The following is a 22,701-nucleotide window of genomic DNA, read 5'->3' on the forward strand; positions in this document are numbered from 1 at the left end:
GTAGCTGGGGTCTGCTTTCTAACCACCATCGGGGTTCGAGGTGCCCTGCTCTCAATGCTGAGCGTGGGGTGGGGGCCAGCGTCTGGAGCCCCCTTGTCTAGCTGAGACACGATGAACGGGTAGAGACGCAAAATCTGCATACAGTGTCACCTGGCGACAGTGAGCATGCACGCAAGCTGCAGCTGTGAGGCCCTCATCACTGTCATTCCAATAAATGTCTCAGTTACTTCTTAAAAGAATAACCTGTCTCGATTTTAGTTCCTCTGCTGGTCTGGGTTCTAATTCGGCACCTCCCATCCCTGACTCAAGACTCGGAGAAGAGAACAAAGGCCATCAGATGCTGGTGAAGATGGGTAAGGCGGGGGAATGGGGAGGGCACGGGAAGGGTCCTCAAGCGTGCTGGACCCGGGAGTCGCCAGCGCTTTCTCTCCCTCAGTGCATGTGGGGATGGATGGAGTCAGGCCACTTCTCTACCCATTTCCCATGTCTACACTGCGTGTCTGGACATTCAGTCCCCCATGTGCACCCCCATCTGCCTCCGTCCTGTCGTGGTTGTGAGTGTGCGTCTCTGTTTCCAGGCTGGAGTGGCTCTGGCGGCCTCGGCGCGAAGGAGCAAGGGATCCAGGACCCCATCAAGGGCGGGGACGTCCGGGATAAGTGGGACCAGTATAAAGGCGTGGGCGTGGCCCTGGACGACCCCTACGAGAACTACCGCAGGAACAAGAGCTACTCCTTCATTGCCCGCATGAAGGCCAGGGACGAGTGTAAGTAGGCGCCCATGCCGGGAAGCGCCGCGCCGGTGGCCAGCGGTGCCGGCCGTGGGACCTTCCTGGCTGACTGGCAGTGGAAGATCACGGTGACAGTTCAGTTCTCACACCGTCTCCACTTGTGGAGAGCCACAGGAAGAGAAGGAAGACCAGCGCATGCCCAATGGGAACACCATGCTCCATGGCGTGGAGGGCACGGGCGCCACCCACAGACCACACCAGGAGGCGCTACAGCCACCAGGGCCCCAGGCTCATTTCCTTGTACAGTGAAGCAAGAAACACAAGACCCTCCGCCCCGAGTAAGAATTCTTCACCCATGAAGGGATGGATGTGCATCTGCCCTACGTCAGATTGAAGCCTCCTCTTAGGCTCCAGGAGGAGCATGTGCGGGAGGGGTCGGCCTGGGCTGGGCCAGAGCCGGCGCCCCAGCTCCGTCCTCCAGCTCCCAGCGCCCACCAACCCTGACCCGGTTTCCCCTCGGCTGTGTAGGGACAAAGCTGAGGCCCAGTGCCATGACTGCCCGCAGATTGAAAAACAGAAACACAACGTTTTTGACTTGACTTGCAAAGTGAAGCAGGGTTTTCATTTTTACTCCCCTTGGTTTAGTTTTAGAAAGAATATTGACCTGAGAGGGGGCCCAGTGAGATTCTGAAACCCAATTCTTCGAAGGCGTACTGGCCCTTAGTTCAGTTATTTTAGTTGTTTAAGTTGATATTTTTTTTCTGGAATGTAGCCATTTGCTGTTATCTGGGAAACAGAAGATTCAACAGGAAACCAGCCTAAGACACTTCAGGTCGAGCGCTCCCTTGGAGTCCGTGCCCGTCGCATCCCCTGCTTGAGTTTCGCACTTGGAAGAACCCTGCACCGGCTGGCGTGTGCTATGGCCCCGTCCCATCCAGAGCGTGGAGCCCGACCCCAGCCAGCACCTCCCGCTCCGTCATTTCATTTCACACCCGTGAAGGGAGGGGAGGCCAGGAGGGAGCTGCCCCTGTGGAAGCTGGTGGGCAACTGCTGGGAATCGGCCACACGTGGTGTCCGTGGGCAGCCTGGCGCAATGCCATTCATTTGTACAAAAACATTTTTGAAAAATTTTCAATAAGATGCGAAATCCTCCAACTTTTCAACCCAACGTGATGAATATTTGATTTTGTTCTAGATTTCCTGTAGCTGTGAATTGTTAAAATGTATGATTCAGGATAAGACGTAAACACGTGCTGTTAGTAATTTCTTGTGGATTTCATTGTTTTGCCTTCAAATAAAGCCTTTTTTTAAAGACCTTTCTCCCACACGTGTGTAAGTCAGAGGTGTGCTCGGGCTGACTGAGGAGACGCATGTCCTGGTTTGAGCTGTGCATCCTGGGGTCACAGGCTTCACCCAGGGGCTCACGTGGCGTCCCCAGCGTGCTGACCTGGTCCCATGTCGATATCCTCGAGCAGGGCTTCTGCCGTCCACCCCACCTTCCTCTGGCTCGCTGGGGTGCCAGGACCTGCCTGGGTGGAGCTGCTCTGCAGAGGCTGGTGGCCCCTGTCCTGCTGTGAGTAGGGACAGCTCCACTGAAACTATTTCCCCTGGCCTGTGGTGTCATGGAGCTGGGCATGCTGCTGGGAGAGCTGTCACTGAGCTGGGATTTGGCTCAGAGGAGTCTGGGGCCCTCACCCCCGGCACTGCCTCCCCCACCACGGAACGTCACACCTGGATGCTGATGTGTGTGTGTCCCTCATCCCGGCACTGCCTGCCCCACCACGGAATGTCACACCTGGATGCTGATTGTGTGTGTGTGTGTGTGTGTGTGTGTGTGTGTGTCCCTCATCCCGGCACCGCCTGCCCCACCACGGAATGTCACACCTGGATGCTGATTGTGTGTGTGTCCCTCATCCCGGCACTGCCTGCCCCACCACGGAACGTCACACTTGGACACTGATGAGCTCTGTGTTTGTGTGTGTGCACCCTGAGTACACAGGACAGAGTACCTTTTGTTAGATGTCACATCAAGCTCCACCTGCTGGTGCTCACAGCTCCTTGTTCACCTCCTCCAGCGCGTCCTCCATGGTCAGCGGGGCAGGTCTGTGGCGCCTAATGTACTGTCAGGTAGAGGACAGACCACACCGTCACCATCGTCACCTCAGCACTCTGAGACAGGATGCTGGAGGAGGGAGTGGAGCCGGCACCTGTCCGTAAAACCACAGGATGTGTGTGACAGGTTGGCACACGGGGCTGCGGGAACACTGAGGGTAGGGGGACACCCAGGTCAGCCCTGCGAGTGGGGAGCCCTGACAGAAAGGGAGGGGTGCCTGTGGGTGCCCTTGGAGTGGCTGAGATCAGGGAGAAGCGCCTGGAGCAGGCAGCTGGGAGCTATGGTGGGCTGCAGCCAGGTGGCACAGTCAGCTGGCTTCTGCCTGCATCGGATTGGCTGATGGACACCCAACAGAGGCATAGTTCAAAGCCCCCAGAGGGGTGCAAAGAGCAAAGCTGAGACTGTAGAGACCCATGGGACTCACAGCCTGCCCTCTTCAGCAGATAAACCACAGGGAAACGAGAGGCCTGGCGTGCAGGGGACCCCGAGGGCGCAGTTCCAAAACGGCGTCCCCGAGGCACATGGGAGAAACGCCCAGCCTGCTTGCAGGCCCAGCATCGCTTTCATGGGGCTTCCTGAGGATCCCCAACCACTCAATGCTGAGAACTGGTCGCTGCTCTAGACTTAAGAGGCTCAAAGGACACATCAGGTAGTATGGACTTTGGATCTGGATTACAAAATTGGAACAAAACACACAACTTTAAATGAGACAAGCAGAAATCTCAACACTGGACATTCCTTGATACTTGGTAAATTTGGTTTGTGTATTATCATCGCATTATGGTTGGTAATTTGAGACAGAGTCTTGCTATGTCGCTCACTACAGCCTCAACCTCCCCAGCTCAAGTGATCCTCCCACCTCAGCCTCCCAAAGAGCTGAGACTGCAGGCACACACCACTATGCTCGGCTAGTGTTTTTGTATTTTTTGTAGAGATGGAGTCTTGCTATGTTGCCCAGGCTGGTCACGAACTCCTGGGTTCAAGCGACCCACCCTGCCTCAGCTTCCCAAAGTGCTGGGATTACAGGAGTGAGCCACCATGCCTGGCCTTGAACATCACTTGTTAGAAATAAACATTGAAAAATTTGTATATAAAATGTTTAAAGCAGGGGGCGGTGGCTCACGCCTATAATCCCAGCACTTTGGGAGGCTGAGGCGGGTGGATCACCTGAGGTGTGGAGTTCAAGACCAGTCTGACCATCATGAAGAAACCCTGTCTCTACTAAAAATATGAAAAATTAGCTGGGCATGGTGATGCACACCTGTAATCACAGCTACTCGGGAGGGTGATTCACTTGAACCCAGGAGGGGGAGGTTGTGGTGAAGCAAGATCATACCATTGCACTCCAGCCTGGGCAACGAGCGAAAGTCAGTCTCAAACAAAAAAAATTCATAAACTTTATAAATAGATCACCATAAAGGACTGTGTATAGTATAACGCCTTTTTCTTTTTCTTTTTTTTTTTTTGAGATGGTGTCTTGCTGTGTCGCCCAGGCTGGAGTGCAGTGGCGTGATCTCGGCTCACTGCAAGCTCCGCCTCCCGGGTTCACGCCATTCTCCTGCCTCAGCCTCCCGAGTAGCTGGGACTACAGGCGCCCGCCACCTCGCCCGGCTAGTTTTTTGTATTTTCAGTAGAGACAGGGTTTCACCATGTTAGGCTGGTCTCGATCTCCTGATCTAAGATGATCCACCCGCCTCAGCCTCCCAAAAAGTGCTAGGATTACAGGCGCAAGCCACCATACCTGGCCGCAAATTTCTTTATAGAAATGGCGTTACACAGGCGCGGTGGCTCACGCCTGTAATCCCAGCACTTTGGGAGGCTGAGACAGGCGGATCACGAGGTCAGGAGATCGAGACCATCCTGGCGAACACGGTGAAACCCCGTCTCTACTAAAAAAATACAAAAACCTAGCAGGGCGAGGTGGCGGGCGCCTGTAGTCCCAGCTACTCGGGAGGCTGAGGCAGGAGAAGGGCGTGAACCTGGGAGGCGGAGCTTGCAGTGAGCAGAGATCAGGCCACTGCACTCCAGCCTGGGCGACAGAGCGAGACTCCGTCTCAAAAAAAAAAAAAAAAAGAAAAAGAAATGAGGCCCCTCCACAGGGACAGAAGGCGATGGCCCCACTGCATCCCTGCAGCCCTGGGCTGAGCGCTGGAGCCCAGTCCCCTGCCCACATCCCCTCGGCCGGCATCTGAGAGCTGCCGCTCCCCTACCGCCCTGCCCCTGCCCGTGGGAAGCTGCACTCACCTCTTTGGCTTCCTCCAGGGTGTGGTATTGGAAGGAGTCGGCGTCCAGGGAGCGCAGGAGGGAGGCGTGCAGGTGCCGGCTGGCCTGGATGAACTGCTGCGTCAGGCTCAGCTGCTGCTTCAGCACATCATGGAGCGCCAGCACGGCCGGGCTGTAGGCGGTCAGGGCTACCCCAGCTCCGCGTCACTCGGTGGCTTCACCAGGGCCCCACGAATTCTGCAGCCCCCCCGCTCAGGTGCCAGGCTACCTTCTGAAATCTATTTTTTTTCTGGAGACAGGGTCTTGCTCTGCCACCCAGGCTGGAGTGCAATGGTGCCATCACAGCGCACTGCAGCCTCCAACTCCTGGGTTTAAGCAACGGTGGCTCACGCCTGTAATCCCAGCACTTCGGAAGGCCGAGGCAGGCGGATCACCAGCTCAGGAGTTTGAGACCAGCCTGGACAACATAATGAAACCCGGTCTCTGCTAAAAATACAAAAAAAATTAGCCAGGCGTGGTGGCAGGCACCTGTAGTCCCAGCTACTTGGGAGGCTGAGGCAGGAGAATTGCTTGAACCGAGAAGACTGAGGTTGCAGTGAGCCAAGATCACACCACTGCACTCCAGCCTGGGTTGACAGATCAAGACTCCGCCTCAAAAAAAAAAAAAAAATTAAAATTGAAAAGGGAAAAAAAGGCCGGGCGCGGTGGCTCACACCTGTAATCCCAGCACTTTGGGAGGCCGAGACGGGCGGATCACGAGGTCAGGACATCGAGACCATCCTGGCTAACACGGTGAAACCCCGTCTCTACTAAAAAATACAAAAAACTAGCCGGGCGAGGTGGCGGGCGCCTGTAGTCCCAGCTACTCGGGAGGCTGAGGCAGGAGAATGGCGTGAACCCGGGAGGCGGAGCTTGCAGTGAGCTGAGATCTGGCCACCGCACTCCAGCCTGGGTGACAGAGCGAGACTCCGTCTCAAAAAAAAAAAAAAAAAAAAAAAAAAAAAAAGAAAAGGGAAAAAAATAGTAGGTACCAGATGGACTCCTACGTGTATCATAAGCTTTTGGTGGCTCCACTGGACTCGGCAGAGACTAAATTCTCTAAGTTGGCTGTTGGGGCTCCTTCCTCATGCCTCAGGCTGGACTGGAGCCCTTCTGAGGGCCACACAGACTCAACCCAGGAGGCAAGGGGCATGTCTACCCAGGCTGTGCAACTCAGTATCAGTCCAATAAATGTCTTCACGGGAAATAAACTATGGCTTATTGATGTAATGCCACCAAGGGGAACACACAAAAGTGGCCTTGTGCCAGGTGGGGTGGCTCATGGCTGTAATCCCAGAACTTTGGGAGACTGAGGTGGGCAGATCATTTGAGGTCAGGAGTTCGAGACCAGCCTGGCCAACATGGAGAAACCCTGTCTCTACTAAAAATACAAAAACCAGCCAGGCGTGGTGGCGCATGCCTGTAATCCCAGCTACTCGGGAGGCTGAGGCAGGAGAATCACTTGAACCCGGGAGGTGGAGGTCACAGTGAGTGGAGATCACGCCACTGCACTCCAGCCTGGGCAACAGAGCAAAACTCTGTCTCAAAACGAACAAAAAAAGTGGCCTTGTTGGGGTGCAGGGCACACAAGCATCACTGTTCACCCTCTTGTTTTATGGGACATTGGTGTCCCTCTGCAAGAGACAGAAGGTTCAAGGCATCCACACCTTTTCTCTCCCTATGGCAGGTGCCCATGGCTGCGGTAATCCCTGTCCAATGGAGCCCTGGAAGCCAGTATGCAAGGGGTGCCACCCCTCCAGAGTGGGTGTGAACCTGCAGGTGAAATGAGTCCTGTAAAATGTGACAGGAAGGATCCCCCAAGCCGGGCTGTTACCTTCTATTGCATCCGCGCTGATAACATGATTGGCGATGGGTGTCGGGTCCACGTAGGCACCTCCCAGGGCAGGCCCCATGGCTGCCATACCGGCCACTATCTCGGGGACAAAGAGAGGGGTAAGCAGACAGGACACAGAGAAATGACTTTCAGGTCCACAGATACGACCCTGGAATAAACTACGTGAGCTTGTTTTTTCCTCTTTCTGAAGGTGATCGCCACCCTTGCATTTTTTTTTTGGTTTGAGACAGGGTCTTGCTCTATTGCCCAGTCTGGAGTACAGCGGCATGATCACAGCTCACTGCAGCCTCCTGGGCTCACGTAATCCTCCCATCTGTCTCCCAAGTAGCTGGGACTACAGCTGCGCCACCACGCCTGGCTAATTTTTAAATTTTTTGTAGAGACAGGGTCTCCTTATGTTGCCCAGGCTGGTCTTGAACTCCTGGGCTCAAGCAATCCTCCTGCCTCAGCCTCCAAAAGTGCTGGGATCACAGGCGTGAGCCACCATGCCCAGCCCTTCTTTGCTTTTTTTACCCTCTTCCCCTTTCAAATATTTCCCACGGCTGCCTCCATTTTTCTGTTAGGTTTTCTTGGCTCAAGGCACAGTCATCCCAGCTGGGTGCAGTGGTGGCTCCAGCTCACGGTGGCTGGAGTCGAGAGCAGTGGAAAATGTGCTTTCCCAGCCTTTCTTCTAAGGGTCACTGTTGACCTTGGGATTTTGTGTGTCCCCTGGGCTCTGAGGCCAGCGTGCTTATGGCTGCTGTTTTTTCTCTCTCCTTTCCCTGTCAGGCCTAGTCTAGGAGAACAGCCTCGCCAGTGTTTCAGGAAAGCAGCCCTAAATTGCCAAAAATACGGACAGAAACGCAGACAGACACAAACAATTCTGAGCCCAGATCCCAGGTTGAAAATACCATTTAACACCTCCAGGTGATTTTACTCAGTCAATGTGACTGACTTTCCTTCCTGAGAAACAGACACCAGTCACCCCTCTCCTCGGGGGAGGGGTCGGTCAGGCTGATGTTCGGTGAAACCCCCAAATCAAAACAAATAGATCCAGTGAGAATTACGTCGCTTTTCTTTTCTTTTTTTTTTTTTTTTTTTTTTGAGACAGTCTTACTCTGTCGCCCAGGCTGGAGTGTAATGGCACGATCTTGGCTCACTGCAACCTCCACCTCCTGGTTTCAAGTGATTCTTGTGCCTCGGCCCCCCGAGTAGCTGGGACTACAGATGTGCGCTGCCACACCCGGTTAATTTTTGTATTTTTAGAAGAGACGGGGTTTCACCACATTGGCCAGGCTGGGAATTACATCATTTTTCACATCCAGTCTACTTTGTCAAGAGCCATATGGATGAGAAAAGAGAGATTGAAAGGGAATGTTTATTAGCCAGGCACCTCTAGTCCCAGCTACTGGGGAGGCTGAGGTGGGAGAACTGCTGAAACCCGGGAGGGGGAGGAGGCTGTGGGCCACGTGTGCACCACTGCGCTCCAGCCTGGGCAACAGAGCAAGACCCCATCTCATAACATAACGTAACATAACGTAACATAACGTAACATAACATCACATCACATCACATCACATCACATCACATCACATCACATCACATCACATCACATCACATCACGGGAATGTTTAAAAGAATGGGGCCTTTCTACCAGCAAGAGCCGAGACTGAAGCCGGGAATGAAAGAAATGCCTGAAGGCCAGGCATGGTGGCTCACGCCTGTAGCCTCAGCACTTTGCGGGGTCAACATGGGCAGGTGGAAGGATCGCTTGACCCCAGGAGTTCAAGACCAGACTGGGGAACATAGGGAGACCCTGTCTCTACAAAAAACATTTTAAAATGATACAGGGGGCTGAGTGTGGTGGCTCACACCTGTAATCCCAGCACTTTGAGAGGCTGAGGCAGGCAGATCACGAGGTCAGGAACTCAAGACAAGCCTGGCCAGCACGGTGAAACCCCATCTCTACTAAAAATATAAAAATTAGCCGGGCATGGTGGCGCATACCTGTAATCCCAGCTATTCAGGAGGCTGAGGCAGGAGAATCGCTTGAACCCGGGAGGCGGAGGTTGCAGTGAGCCGAGATTGCACCACTGCATTCCAGCCTGGGCAAGAGAGCAAGACTCCATCTCAAAAAAAAAAAAAAGATACAGGGCCGGGCACAGTGGCTCATGCCTGTTATCCCAACACTTTGGGAGGCTGAGGCTGACAGATTGCTTGAGCCCAGGAGTTTGAGACCAGCCTGGGCAATATGGCAAGACCCTGTCTCTACAAAAAAATACAAAAATTAGCCAGGCATGGGGGTGCATGCTTGTCATCCTAACTACTCGGGAGGCTGAGGTAGGAGGATCACCTGAGCCTGGGGAGGTTGAGGCTGCAATGAGCTGTGACTAGGTCACAGCACTCCAGCCTGGGCAACACAGCAAGACCCCATCTCTAAAAACAGAGTGAGAGAGAGACATGTCTGGAAAGTCACCCAGGGTGTTCATTCTCCAGGACAAAGGCATCCTGTGCACTGCAGGGTGTGGAATAGCACCCCTGGCCTCCGCCCAGCAGATGCCAATAGCATTCCCCACCCCGAGTTGTCACAACCAATAATGTCTCCAGACCCTGCTGGAGGCCCCCCATGACAGAATCATCCTGTGGGAGCTGCTACCCTAGTCCTTGGTTCTGATCCTTCTGAACGCTTCAGGGCTAGGAAGACATCGGGACACACCAGGGCAGCAGCCCCTCGTCCGTGGAAGAGGAAATGGTGAGCCAAGGTCCCTGGGTGATTTTTTTTTTTTTTTTTTTTGAGACAGAGTCTCATTCTATCACCCAGGCTGGAGTGCAGTGGCATCATCTCAGCTCAGTGCAACCTCTGCCTCCCGGGTTCTTCTCATGCCTCAGCTTCCTGAGTAGCTGGGATGACAGGAACACACCACGACAGCCAGCTCATTTTTGTATTTTTAGTAGAGATGGGGTTTCCCCATGTTGGCCAGACTGATCTTGAACTCCTGACCTCAGGTGATCCTCCTGCCTCGGCCTCCCAAAGTGCTGGGATTCCAGGTGTGAGCCACCTTGCCTGGCCAACCCCTCCAGGTGATTAATAACAAGAGTCCAGATCTCAGGAACCTGAGCTCTCCCACGTGTCTCCCAGGATGCTGTAAACCACACGCTGAGCTCCTGTCCGGGCTGCCCCGGCCCCCGCGGGCCCCAGTGCTTACCTTTGGTCCACTCGTAGGTGAAGGTGGGGTCCGGGGTCTGCACAGCTGTGTCCTTCACAAGCACCCTTGTCACGTGCCTGCCCGACTTTTTCCTAGCCTCGGCTGTTTGTGGAAAGTCTGTCTTCGCACTTGAAGAGGATTCAGACAGAGCGTCCAGTGTTCTGTCAAGAGACTCCTTGGAACGGGCCGTTGGCTCAGATGCCGTCAGACTTGGAGAGTTTTCAAAATCCTCAGAATAAGCTGAGCTGACTGTGTTCACCATGGGGGCTTCAGATGGTGGCTGCATGCTGGAAATGCTGTCCTGCTGGATGGCAGAGGCCGAGCTGGCACTGAGATGCTCCGAGACCTCGCTCTCATCCCCCTCTGCAGAGGCGGCCTTTCCCTGTGATGCCCAGCTCCTCGCCTGGGCCTGCCTGGGGGCATCCGGCCCAGCAGACACCTCGGCTCTGAAGATTTTGCCAGCCGTTTTCTCTCTCTGAGCACTTTCCTCCTAAAATGAGGAATGGCAGAAGTGGCTGGGAAGCGAGTTTTTTTTTTTTTTTTTTTTTTGAGACGGAGTCTCACTGTGTCCCCCAGGCTGGAGTGCAGTGGCGCGATCTCGGCTCACTGCAAGCTCCGCCTCCTGAATTCATGCCATTCTCCTGCCTCAGCCTCTCCAGTAGCTGGGACTACAGGTGCCTACCACCACGCCCGGCTAGTTTTTTGTATTTTTAGTAGAGACGGGGTTTCACCATGTTAGCCAGGATGGTCTCGATCTCCTGACCTTGTGATCTGCCCGCCTCAGCCTCCCAAAATGCTGGGATTACAGGTGTGAGCCACTGCGCCCAGCTAGAAGTGTTTTGGAAAGATCAACATGCTAGGAACACCGTACTCCTAGGAGCTGGGGACCTCCGGCACTCCCGCAGGCAAGGGGGACATACCAGCTCCTCATCAGGTGTGGGCATGGAGTATTCTAAACAGAACTGTGGCGTCTTCAGCACGGGATGCCTATGGGGCTGGGAAGCCTGATGGGGTGACGCATGCTTAGGTGGCACATGGATGGCATTTAACATTTCATCATGGACTTAAGGACTTTAGGTGGCTGAGGCGGTAGGATCCTTTGAGCTCAGGAGTTCAAGACCTGCCTGGGCAACATAGGAAGACCCTATCTCTATAAGAAAAAAAAATTAAAATTAAAACATTAAGTTTCGGCCAGGCACAGTGGCTCATGCCTGTAATCCCAGCACTTTGGGAGGCCAAGGCGGGCAGATCACCTGAGGTCGGGAGTTTGAAACCAGCCTGACCAACATGGAGAAACCCCATCTCTACCAAAAATACAAAATGAGCCAGGCGTGGTGGCACATGTCTGTAATCCCAGCTACTCGGGAGGCTGAGGCAGAAGAATCACTTGAACCCAGGAGGCAGAGGTTGTGGTGAGCCGAGATCACGTCATTGCACTCCAGCCTGGGCAACAAGAGTGAAACTCCAGCTCAAAAAAAAAAAACATTTCATCATAGACCGATGAAATGTTAGGTGGCTGAGGCAGTAGGATCCTTTGAGCTCAGGAGTTCAAGACCTGCCTGTGCAACATAGCAAGACTCTATCTCTATAAGAAAAAAAATAGGCCGGGCGCAGTGGCTCAAGCCTGTAATCCCAGCACTTTGGGAGGCCGAGACGGGCGGATCATGAGGTCAGAAGATCGAGACCATCCTGGCTAACACGGTGAAACCCCGTCTCTACTAAAAAATACAAAAAACTAGCCGGGCGCGGTGGCGGGCGCCTGTAGTCCCAGCTACTCAGGAGGCTGAGGCAGGAGAATGGCGTAACCCCAGGAGGCGGAGTTTGCAGTGAGCTGAGATCCGGCCACTGCACTCCAGCCTGGGTGACAGAGTGAGACTCCGTCTCAAAAAAAATAAATAAATAAATAAATAAAAATAATTAGGCTGGGCGCGGTGGCTCATGCCTGTAATCCCAGCACTTTGGGAGGCCGAGGCGGGCAGATCACGAGGTCAGGAGATCGAGACCATCCTGGCTAACACAGTGAAACCCCGTCTCTACTAAAAATACAAAAAATCAGCCGGGCGCAGTGGCAGGCACCTGCAGTCCAAGCTACACGGGAGGCTGAGGCAGGAGAATGGCGTGAACCCGGGAGGCGGAGCTTGCAGTGAGATCGCGCCACTGTATTCCAGCCTGGGCGACAAAGCGAGACACCGTCTCAAAAAAAAAAAAAGAAAAGAAAAAAATAATTTAAAAATTAAGTTTCATCATGCCTGGGGGCAATGGCTTACACTTGCAATCTCAGCACTTTGAAAGGCTGAGGCAGGAGGAATGCTTGAAGCTAGGAGTTCAAGACCAGCCTGGACAACCTAGCCGGTCTCTATCTCTACAAAAAATAAAAAATTAGCCAGGCATGGGTGCATGCCTGTAGTCTCAGCTACTCAGAAGGCTGGGTAGGAGGACTGCTTGAGCCTAGGACATTGAGGATGAAGTGAGCCATGATCCCCCAACTGCATTCCAGTCTGAATGACAGATTGAGACCTGTCTCAAAAATAAATAAATTGGGCTAGGCAGGGTGGCACATGCCTGTAATCTCAGCACTTTGGGAAGCTGAGGTGGGTGAATCACCTGAGGTCAGGAGTTTGAGACCAGCCTGGCCAACATGGTGAAACCATCTCCACTAAAAATACAAAAATTAGTGGGGTATGGTGACGGGTGCCTGTAATCTCAGCTACTCAGGAGGCTGAGGCATGAAAATTGCTTGAACCCAGGAGGTGGAGGTTGCAGTGAGCTGAGACTGTGCCACTGTAGTCCCAGCCTGGGCAACAGAGTGAGACTCCATCTCAAAAAAATAATAATAAGGCCGGGGGTGGTGGCTCATGCCTGTAATCCCAGCACTCTGGGAGACCGAGGCAGGCGGATCATGAGGTCAGGAGATCGAGACCATCCTGACACGGTGAAACCCCGTCTCTACTAAAAATAGTTAAAAAATTATCCAGGCATGGTGGCGGGTGCCTGTAGTCCCAGCTACTCAGGAGGCTGAGGCAGGAGAATGGTGTGAACCCGGGAGGCGGAGCTTGCGGTCAGTTGAGATTGCGCCACTGCACTCCAGCCTGGGCGACAGAGCGAGACTCTGGTCTCAAAAAATAGTAATAATAATAATAATAATAGGCCAGGTGCAGTGGCTCCCACCTGTAATCCCAGCACTTTGGGAGGCCAAGGTGGGCGGATCACTCGCGGTCAGGAGTTCGAAACCAGCCTGGCCAACATGGTGAAACTCCAGCTCTACTAAAATATACAAAAATTAGCCAGGCATGGTGGCAGGCGACTTAATCCCAGCTACTTGGGAGGCAGAAGCAGGAGAATCATTTGAACCTGGGAGGCGGAGGTTGCAGTGAGCTGAGATCGAGCCATTGCACTCAAACCTGGGAGATAAGAGCGAGACTTTCTCAAAAAAAAAAAAAAAAAAAGTTTAAAATAAAAAATAATAATAATAATAAAAATTTTTAAATTAAAATGTCATCACTATGCATCACAACACATGTATCTGATAGTGCCGGTGGCCACCAGCACAAAAATCACAACAGGGAGTGTGACTGGATACAGCGGGTAAAGTGCTGCCTCCGCGCAGATGTTGTCATGGGCGGCTTAGGTGGGATGTGCTTTAATCACCGGCTAACCAAGGTGGCTTCATCCTGTTAGCACCTAAATCAGGGTCGCTCACCTACTGCACTCTTGACATCAGGGGCCACAGCATTCTTTGCAGTTGGAGGTCACCCAGTGCATTCCATAATATGGAGAATATGGAGCAGGGTTCCTGGCCTCCACCCACTCACAATACCAGTTGCACCTGTCACCCACCCCCAGTCATGACAGCCAAAACGTCACCAGACATTGCCAATGTCCCCTGGGGGGCAGAGTTGGAAACTATAGGCCTAAATGAAACATGACTTGCTTTTCCACATAAGAATCGACATTGGGCCAGGCATGGTCGCTCACACCTGTAATCCCAGCACTTTGGGAGGCCGAGTAGGGAGGATTGCTTGAGCCCAGTTTGAGGACGGCCTGGGCAACAAAGTGAATCCTTCCCCAATTTTTAAATTTTTAAAAATTTTTTTAAAAAAATTTTAAAGCCAAAAACAATCGACAATGAAAAATGACTTTGTTGTACTTACTTCCTGTTCCAAATCGGAGTTCTCACTGACAGCTGGAGACAGATCGCCAAGCGATAAAATATTTATTCTAAACTCTGTAATTAAAGAATTAGTATAGCATTTGAATTTACTTCTTTATTTACTCCATAATTATTTTTAAATCTTACAAATTTCTTTCTTTTTTCTTTTTTGAGATAGAGTCTCACTCTGTCACCCAGGCTGGAGTGCAGTGGCACGATCTTGGCTCACCACAACCTCCATCTCCCAAGTTCAAGTGATTCTCTCACCTCAGCCTCCTGGGTGGCTGGGATTACAGGTGCCTGACACCTTGCCCAGCTAATTTTTCTATATTTAGTACAGACAGGATTTCACCAATTGGCCAGGCTGGTCTCAAATTCCTGGCCTCAAGTGATTTGCCTGCCTCGGCCTCCCAAAGTGCTGGGATTACAGGTGTGAGCGCGGCCGGCCTAATATCCCACAAATGTTTAGAAAGATATGAAGACATGCAGTCCCTGTCCTCAAAAAACCAGCCCAAGGGTCCACACACCTTTTCTCCATAGGACAAGGCAGGGCAGTGGTTCACACCTATAATCACAGCATTTTGGGAGGCTGAAGCACAATGATCGCTTGAGCCCAAGAGTTTGAGACCAGCCTGGGCAACATAGTGAGACCCCATCTCTACAAAAAAATTAAAACATTACCCTGGCATGGTGACATGCACCTGTAGCCCCAGCTACTCAGGAGGCTGAGGTCAGAAAATCTCTTGAGACCAGGAGTTCAAAGCTGCAGTGAACAATGATCACACCACCGCACTCCAGCCTGGAGCATAGAGAGACCCTGTCTCTAAAAAATAATAATAATCCGCCCGGCGCGTTGCCTCACACCTGTACTCCCAGCACTTTGGGAGGCCGAGGCGGGTGGATCACGAGGTCAGGGGATCAAGACCATCCTGGCTAACACGGTGAAACCCCGTCTCTACTAAAAATACAAAAAAATTAGCTGGGCGTGGTGGCGGGTGCCTGTAGTCCCAGCTACTCGGGAGGCTGAGGCAGGAGAATGGTGTGAACTCAGGAGGCAGAGCTTGCAGTGAGCCGAGATCACGCCACTGCACTCCAGCCTAGGCAACAGAGCAAGACTCTGTCTCAAAAAATCATCATCATCATCATCATCATCATCCTCATCATCGGGCATGGTGGCTCACGCCTGTAATCCCACACTTTGGGAGGCAGAGATAGGCGGATCAACTGAGGCCAAGAGTTCAACACCAGCCTGGCCGACATGGTGAAACCTGGTCTCTATTAAAAATACAAAAATTGGCCGGGCGTGGTGGCTCAAGCCTGTAATCCCAGCACTTTGGGAGGCCGAGACGGGTGGATCTCGAGGTCAGGAGATAGAGACCATCCTGGCTAACACGGTGAAACCCCGTCTCTACTAAAAACTACAAAAAGGCCGGGCTCGGTGGCTCAAGCCTGTAATCCCAGCACTTTGGGAGGCCGAGGCGGGCGGATCACGAGGTCAGGAGATCGAGACCATCCTGGCTAACACGGTGAAACCCCGTCTCTACTAAAAATACAAAAAGAAATTAGCCGGGCGTGGTGGCGGGCGCCTGTAGTCCCAGCTACTCCGGAGGCTGAGGCAGGAGAATGGCGTGAACCCGGGAGGCGGAGCTTGCAGTGAGCCGAGATCGCGCCACTGCACTCCAGTCTGGGCGACAGAGCGAGACTCCGTCTCAAAAAAAAAAAAAAAACTACAAAAAACTAGCCGGGTGAGGTGGCGGCGCCTGTAATCTCAGCTACTCGGGAGGCTGAGGCAGGAGAATAGCGTGAACCCGGGAGGCAGAGCTTGCAGTGAGCTGAGATCCGGCCACTGCACTCCAGCCTGGGCAGCAGAGCGAGACTCCGTCTCAAAAAAATATATAAAAATTAGACAAGTTTGGTGGTGCGCACCTGTAGTCCAAGCCACTCAGGAGGCTGAGGCAGGAGAATCGCTTGAACCTGGAGTCGGAGGTTGCAGTGAGCGAAGATCACGCCACTGCACTCTAGTCTGGGTGACAGAGCAAGGCTCCATCTCAAAAATAACAATCATAATAAATAATAATAATAACAATGATACAAAATAAAAGGCTAGCTGGGAAATTTCCAGCTTTTGGGGATAGACTATCTGTTGTGACTACTCAGCTCCACTATCACAGTGTGAAAGCAGCCACAGACAATGTGTAAAGGAAGGAGCGTGGCTGCCTTCTGAGAAAGCTTTATAAAGACAGAAGACAGTCTGGGTGCAGTGGCTCACGCCTGTAATCCCAGCACTTTGGGAGGCCAAGGCGGGCGGATCACCTGAGGTCAGGAGTTGAAGACCAACCTGGCCAACGTGTTGAAATCCCATCTCTACTAAAAATAGAAAAATTAGCCGGGTGCAGTGGCGGGCGCCTGTAATCCCAGCTACTCAGGAGGCTGAGGCAGGAGAACTGCTTGAATCCAGGAGGCGGAGGTTGCAGGGAGCCAAGATATGCCATTGCACTCCAGCCTGGGCAACAAGAGCAAAACTCTGTCAAAAAAAAAAAAAACAAAACAGAAGACAGGGCCAGGTGCCGCGGCTCACACCTATAATCCCAGCACTTTGAGAGGCCGAGGCAGGCAGATCACGAGGTCAGGATTTCAAGACCAGCCTGACCAACATGGTGAAACCCCGTCTCTACTAAAAATACAAAGAATTAGCCAGGCGTGGTGGTGCGCACCTGTAGTCCCAGCTACTCGGGAGGCTGAGGCAGGAGCATCGCTTGAACCTGGGAGGCGGAGATTACAGTGAGCCAAGATAGCGCCACTGCACTCCAGCCTGGGTGACGGAACGAGACCCTATCTCAAAAAAAAAAAAAAAGACAGAAAATAGGCCTACTAGCCCCTGGTCCAGACAGATTAGCAGCTGATCAGAGTGCACTGTTGGAAGTTGCTGAGAAGTACGCATGTGGTGTAAGGGGTGGGAGGTGGCAGGGCACCCAGCCAGCTGGGGGGAAACGGGGGAAGACTGTGGAGCAGGGGCAGACCTGAGACATGACCCCAAAGCATCCTATGTTGTCATTTACAGCAAGTTAATAGACTGTGAGTTCTGAAAAAAAGAGTTCTAAATTTTATATATATATGTAGTACAGCAAGTGAAAGGCACTGCAGAACCTTAGGGTGGAGGCCAGTGTCTGAACCAAGCGTGTGCCGGCACCCAGGAGTATGGGGTTCTCTGTGGAGATTCTGGTGTTCCAACAGGTTTTTGGGTTTAAAAAAGTTTTTTTTTAGAGATGGAGTCTTGCTCTGTCACCCAGGCTGGAGCACAGTCGTGTGTTCACAGCTCACGGCAGCCTCCAATTCCCAGGCAGGCTCCAATTCTCCGGCTCAAACGATCCTCCTGCCACAGCCTCCCGCGTAGCTGGGACTACAGGTGTGCACAACCACACCCAGTTAATTTTTGTATTTTTTGTAAAGACAGGGTTTCACCACGTTGCCCAGGCTGGTCTCAAACTCCTCCTGCCTAAGCTTTCCAAAGCACTGGGATTGCAGGCATGAGCCACGAGGCCTAGCCTCCAACAGCTTCCAACAGGTTTAAATTGACTCCAGAGATGAGCTGGTAAGCCAGGTGTGGTGGTTCACACTTGTAATCACAGCATTTTGGGAGGCCAAGGCAGGCAGATCACCTGAGGCCAGGAGTTCAAGATCAGCCTGGACAACACCGTGAAACCTGGTGTCCACAGAATACAAAAATTAGCCCAGTGTGGTGGCACACGCCGGTGGTCCTAGCTGGTCAGGAGGCTGAGGCAGGCGGATTGCTTGAGCCTGGGAGGTAGAGGCTGTAGTGACCCATGATCATGCCCACTGCATTCCAGCCTGAGCAACAGAGCAAGACCCTGTCTGAGAATTAAATAAATAAATAAATAAAGATAGCACAAAAATCTGACTTGGCCCCTCAACCAGACAAGAAAGTTGGAAAGCTGAGTGTGTGATGTGACTCCAAATACCCTGCCTGTGGCAATGCCCCGTGACCACTGCATCGGGGGCTCTAAAGGTGGCCCCACCCTTCCTGCCCAAGGTACTGGCTTTGCACCGGGACCGGGATTACCGTCGAGGCTGTTATCAGCACCTTCTGAGACCGGCTCATCCCCAGGCTCCGCCTCACTCCTTCCAGGGGAGGACGCAAGCTTGACATGCCCCATTCTTAAAGACGCTGATTTTGAAAAGGCGCCTGTGATGGAAACTGACGGCGTGTGCGAGGTGGTGTCACCGGACACGTGACTCTGTGGGGAGTCTGCTCTTGAGTGAGCGCTGTGAACGGTTCTCTCTGCTGCCAGGGAGGTTGGCAGGTGTGATGTCTGAGACGGCTTTGCGCTGGAGAGTTCCACACTGGGCACAGTAAATGCTCTCGGCTGAGATGGGACCTGATATAAAACACTTGAAATTAGGCCGGGCGCGGTAGCTCAAGCCTGTAATCCCAGCACTTTGGGAGGCCGAGACGGGCGGATCACGAGGTCAGGAGATCGAGACCATCCTGGCTAACACGGTGAAACCCCGTCTCTACTAAGAAATACAAAAAACTAGCCGGGCGCGGTGGCGGGCGCCTGTAGTCCCAGCTACTCGGGAGGCTGAGGCAGGAGAATGGCGTGAACCCGGGAGGCGGAGCTTGCAGTGAGCTGAGATCCAGCCACTGCACTCCAGCCTGGGCGACAGAGCGAGACTCCGTCTCAAAAAAAAAAAAAAAAAACACTTGAAATTAACAAACTTACGACAACTAAGGTTTTTGTGGGGTTTGTTTGTTTGTTTGTTTGTTTTTTCAGACAGGGTCTCACTCTGTTGCCCAGGCTGGAGGGCAGTGGCTCAATCATAGCTCACTGCAGCCTCGACATCCTGGGCTCAAGCGATCCTCTCACCTCAGCCTTCCAAGCAGCTAGGACTACAAGCATGGACCACCACACCTGGCAATTTTTTTTTTTTTTTTTTTTTTTTTTCTGTAGGAATAGGTTTTGCCATGTTGCCCAGACTGGCCTTGACCACAGCTGAAGCATCTACCCACCTAAGCTTCCCAAAGCCCTGGGATTACAGGTGTGAGCCACCATATCTGGCCGATACCTAAGTTCTTATGGTTCGACAGACAGTGCAATTAGCGGGGAGCATGAGACCAACACCGCAGGTATCACATTTTTCTCTTACTGCATCCCCTTTCTCTCTTCATTTCTGAAAGTCACGGTACAATATTTAGGTAAGATAATGTTGGGAGTAGAAAATATTCCGCAAGGCTGGGCGTGGTGGCTCACGCCTGTAATCCCCGCAGTTTGGGAGGCTGAGGAGGGCAGATCATGATGTCAAGAGATCGAGACCATCGTGGCCAACATGGTGAAACCTCATCTCTACTAAAAATACAAAAATTAGCCGGGTGTGGTGGCGTGCACCTGTAATCCCAGCTACTCGGGAGGCTGAGGCAGAAGAATTGCTTGAACCAGGGAGGCAGAAGTTGCAGTGAGCCGAGATCGGGCCACTGCACTCCAGCCTGGTGACAAAGCATCGCAGCTACTTGAAAGGCAGAGGTGGGAGGATCACTAGAGCCTGGGAGGCAGAGGTTGCAGTGAGCTGAGATTGCACCACTGCACCCTCCAGCCTGCGTGACAGAGCAAGAACCTGTCTCAAAAAAAAAAAAAAGCTGGGTATGGTGCCTCACGCCTGTAATCCCAGCACTTTGGGAGGCCAAGGCGGGCAGATCACCTGAGGTCAGAAGTTCGACACCAGCCTGACCAACATGAAGAACCCACATCCCTACTAAGCATACAAAATTAGCAGGGCGTGGTGGCGCATGCCTATAATTCCAGCTACTTGGGAGGCTGAGGCAGGAGAATCGCTTGAATCCGGGAGGCGGAGGTTGTGGTGAGCAGAGGTTGCGCCATTGCACTCCAGCCTGGGCAACAAGAGCAAAACTCCGTCTCAAAAAAAAAAAAAAAAAAATTTAAATTAAATTAAATAAATAAAAATAAATTTACCAAAAAAAAAAAACTTACCGAAAATAGTTTTCTTTCTTCTTCCTCACTGACGTTAACACTGCTGAAGCCTTGACTCGTCTTTTTTTCTCTAGAAGAGTCCATCAAGCTTCCTAGCAATACTTTCATTTCTTCTTCGTCACTGTCTGGAGAATCAAATGTTCTAGCAGGTTCTTTCTGTTTGGGGGTTTGCAAAGTCCTCTCTTTCCCAACAGGTGCTTCAGGGGATATGTTTTCAACAGATGGTTGTTTCTTCTTTAGAAACCTACTAACCTTTGGGTTCTGTGCATTATTTTCGGTGACAGGAAGTTCACGGGCTTGATTCTGGGAAGTTTTGTCTGTGTTCTGGGACGCAAGTTCGATTGCACCCCCGGAGAGGATTCTGTCAGCTCTCTTTGGAAGACTGGCATTGGTGGTCGTTGAGTCAGATTCTGTGTCAGACAAATTCCTCTGCAGCTTCCGATTCATGATCCGGGTTTCCAGCTGGGCCAGCTTCCTGAGTGCGGCATTGGCTCGGATCCTGGAGTCAGTGGTGGGCGGTCTACTTGAGGCAAGGCTGGGTCCACTCCCCAGTACAGGGTTCTCTTTTAGGAGTAAGTGTTTCTCACCTAGAGTTTGGTTTCTTTTTAGAAATCTGCTATGACCAGGTGCTATTTTGGTAAGATTTCTACTGATCTGGAAGTTTCTGATTTCTTCCATTGTTGAATCTTCTAAGGAAGTGTCACTGAAGTCACCAAAAACATCGCGTATGGGACAGCTGGCTTTCCTTGCAGAAGCCATTCTGTGGGGGAAGGGGAGACAATTTTGCATAAGAGTACCTGCTGTTTGGGCCGGGCGCTGTGGCTCATGCCTATAATCCCAGCATTTTGGGAGGCCCAGGCGGGTGGATCATGAGGTCAGGAGATTGAGACCATCCTGGCTAACATGCTGAAACAATGTAACTATCCATTAATTAGTGAATGGATTACAAACTATGGTCCATCCATACAGTGGAATACTGTTCAGCAATTTAAAAAACAAATACTAATATAATAGCATGCAGGAATCTCAAATACATCATATGAAGGGAAAGTAGCCAAGCCGGGCCCGGTGGCTCACGCCTGTAATCCCAGCACTTTGGGAGACCGAGGCAGGTGCATCACGATGTCAGGAGTTCGAGACCAGCCTGACCCACATGGTGAAACCCCGTCTCTACTAAAAATACAAAAATTAGCGGGGCATGGTGGCGTGCGCCTGTAATCCCAGCTACTCAGGACGCTGAGGCAGGAGAATTGCTTGAACGTGGGAGGAGGAGTTTGCAGTGAGCTGAGATCACGCCATTGCACTCCAGCCTGGGTGACAGAGTGCAACTCTGTCTCAAAAAAAAATTTAAAAAAAGGAGCCAGACACTAAACTCCACACACCCTATCATTTCATCTGTAAGAACTGTCAAGAAAATGCAAACCAATAAACTCAGAAAGCAGATCAGGCCGGTGCTGTGGCTCACGCCTATAATCCCAGCACTTTGGGAGGCCAAGGCTGGCAGATCACGTGAGGTCAGGAGCTCGAGATCAATGTAGCAAACATGGTGAAACCCCATCTCTACTAAAAATACAAAAAATTAGCCAGAGTGCAGTGGCATGATCACAGCTCACAGCAGCTTTGACCTTCCAGACACAAGCAATCCTGCTCCCGCCTCAACATCCCGAGTAGCTAGGACTGTAGACGCGAGCCACTACACCTGGCTAATTTTTTATTTTTATCTTTTTGAGAGATGGGGTGTCGCCATGTTGCCCAGGCTGGTCTGGATCTCCTGGCCTCAAGTGATCCTCCCGCCTTTGCCTCCCAAAGTGCTGGGATTCCAGGCGTGAGCCACCACACCCCGCCTGACGCGAAGTTCTAAAGCTGGATGAACTGGATGATGGCGACGACTTCACAGCTTTGTAGATTTACTAAAAATAACGGAGTCGTCAGCTTAAAAGTGGCGAACACTATGGTATGTAAATAAAGGCTCAACAAAGTCGTTAAAAACCAACAAACCAAAATTTGAAAACCCTGGCGCCCCTCAGACCATCCTGCTCTTCTCCCCAGCTATGAAGCGACCCGCCCAGGACCACGCTCCAATAGACTCCAGGCAGGGAGACTGAGGCGCGGGACCATCCTGCAGCTGCCCAACCAGCTCAGCCACGGAGAAGGCCCCATTTCCCCGTATCCCCCTCGCGAGCCCGGACGCCCAGCCAGGTCACCTCCCCACCAGCGCTGCTGACCTCCTCCAACGCCGTCCATTCGCAGAGGCAGCCGCCACATTCAGGCCTGAGGGACCGGTTGCCCTGAGCAACAGAGCCAGAGCAGAAGAGACTACATCTCCCGGCAAGCACCGCGTCCCGCAGACCAATGGCGTCCCGAATCACAATCGCGAGGCATCATGGGAGCGGTAGTTCCCTG

The 22,701-nt window shown here is 52.3% G+C and overlaps 2 protein-coding genes across 8 annotated transcripts in view; one reads left to right on the forward strand and one right to left on the reverse strand.

The window, feature by feature from the left end:
• CHERP (calcium homeostasis endoplasmic reticulum protein) overlaps positions 1-2,042 on the forward strand; it is a 25,211-nt gene extending 23,169 nt beyond the window's left edge. For both annotated transcript variants that reach the window (XM_050769493.1, XM_050769494.1), the window contains exons 16-17: positions 259-353; positions 579-2,042. In XM_050769493.1, the coding sequence (XP_050625450.1) occupies positions 259-353; positions 579-772 (289 nt within the window). In that variant the 3' untranslated portion in view covers positions 773-2,042. The remainder of the gene's footprint in view (positions 1-258; positions 354-578) is intronic.
• The window catches only part of C19H19orf44 (chromosome 19 C19orf44 homolog), a 23,960-nt gene extending 1,372 nt beyond the window's left edge, over positions 1-22,588 (reverse strand). Inside the window, exons 1-9 of one of the 6 annotated variants that reach the window (XM_050769545.1) lie at positions 22,524-22,586; positions 20,299-21,058; positions 18,375-18,690; positions 14,295-14,368; positions 10,144-10,633; positions 6,938-7,033; positions 5,086-5,252; positions 2,678-2,848; positions 2,437-2,612 (exon numbers count right to left, since the gene is read on the reverse strand). In XM_050769545.1, the coding sequence (XP_050625502.1) occupies positions 2,777-2,848; positions 5,086-5,252; positions 6,938-7,033; positions 10,144-10,633; positions 14,295-14,368; positions 18,375-18,690; positions 20,299-21,057 (1,974 nt within the window). In that variant the 5' untranslated portion in view covers position 21,058; positions 22,524-22,586 and the 3' untranslated portion in view covers positions 2,437-2,612; positions 2,678-2,776. The other 5 variants (XM_050769544.1, XM_050769542.1, XM_050769543.1 and 2 more) reach the window with 5 other exon arrangements.
• Between the last annotated feature and the right edge of the window lie 113 nt (positions 22,589-22,701).

Source organism: Macaca thibetana, chromosome 19 (genome assembly GCF_024542745.1).
Source record: "Macaca thibetana thibetana isolate TM-01 chromosome 19, ASM2454274v1, whole genome shotgun sequence".
Classification (NCBI taxonomy): domain Eukaryota; kingdom Metazoa; phylum Chordata; class Mammalia; order Primates; family Cercopithecidae; genus Macaca; species Macaca thibetana.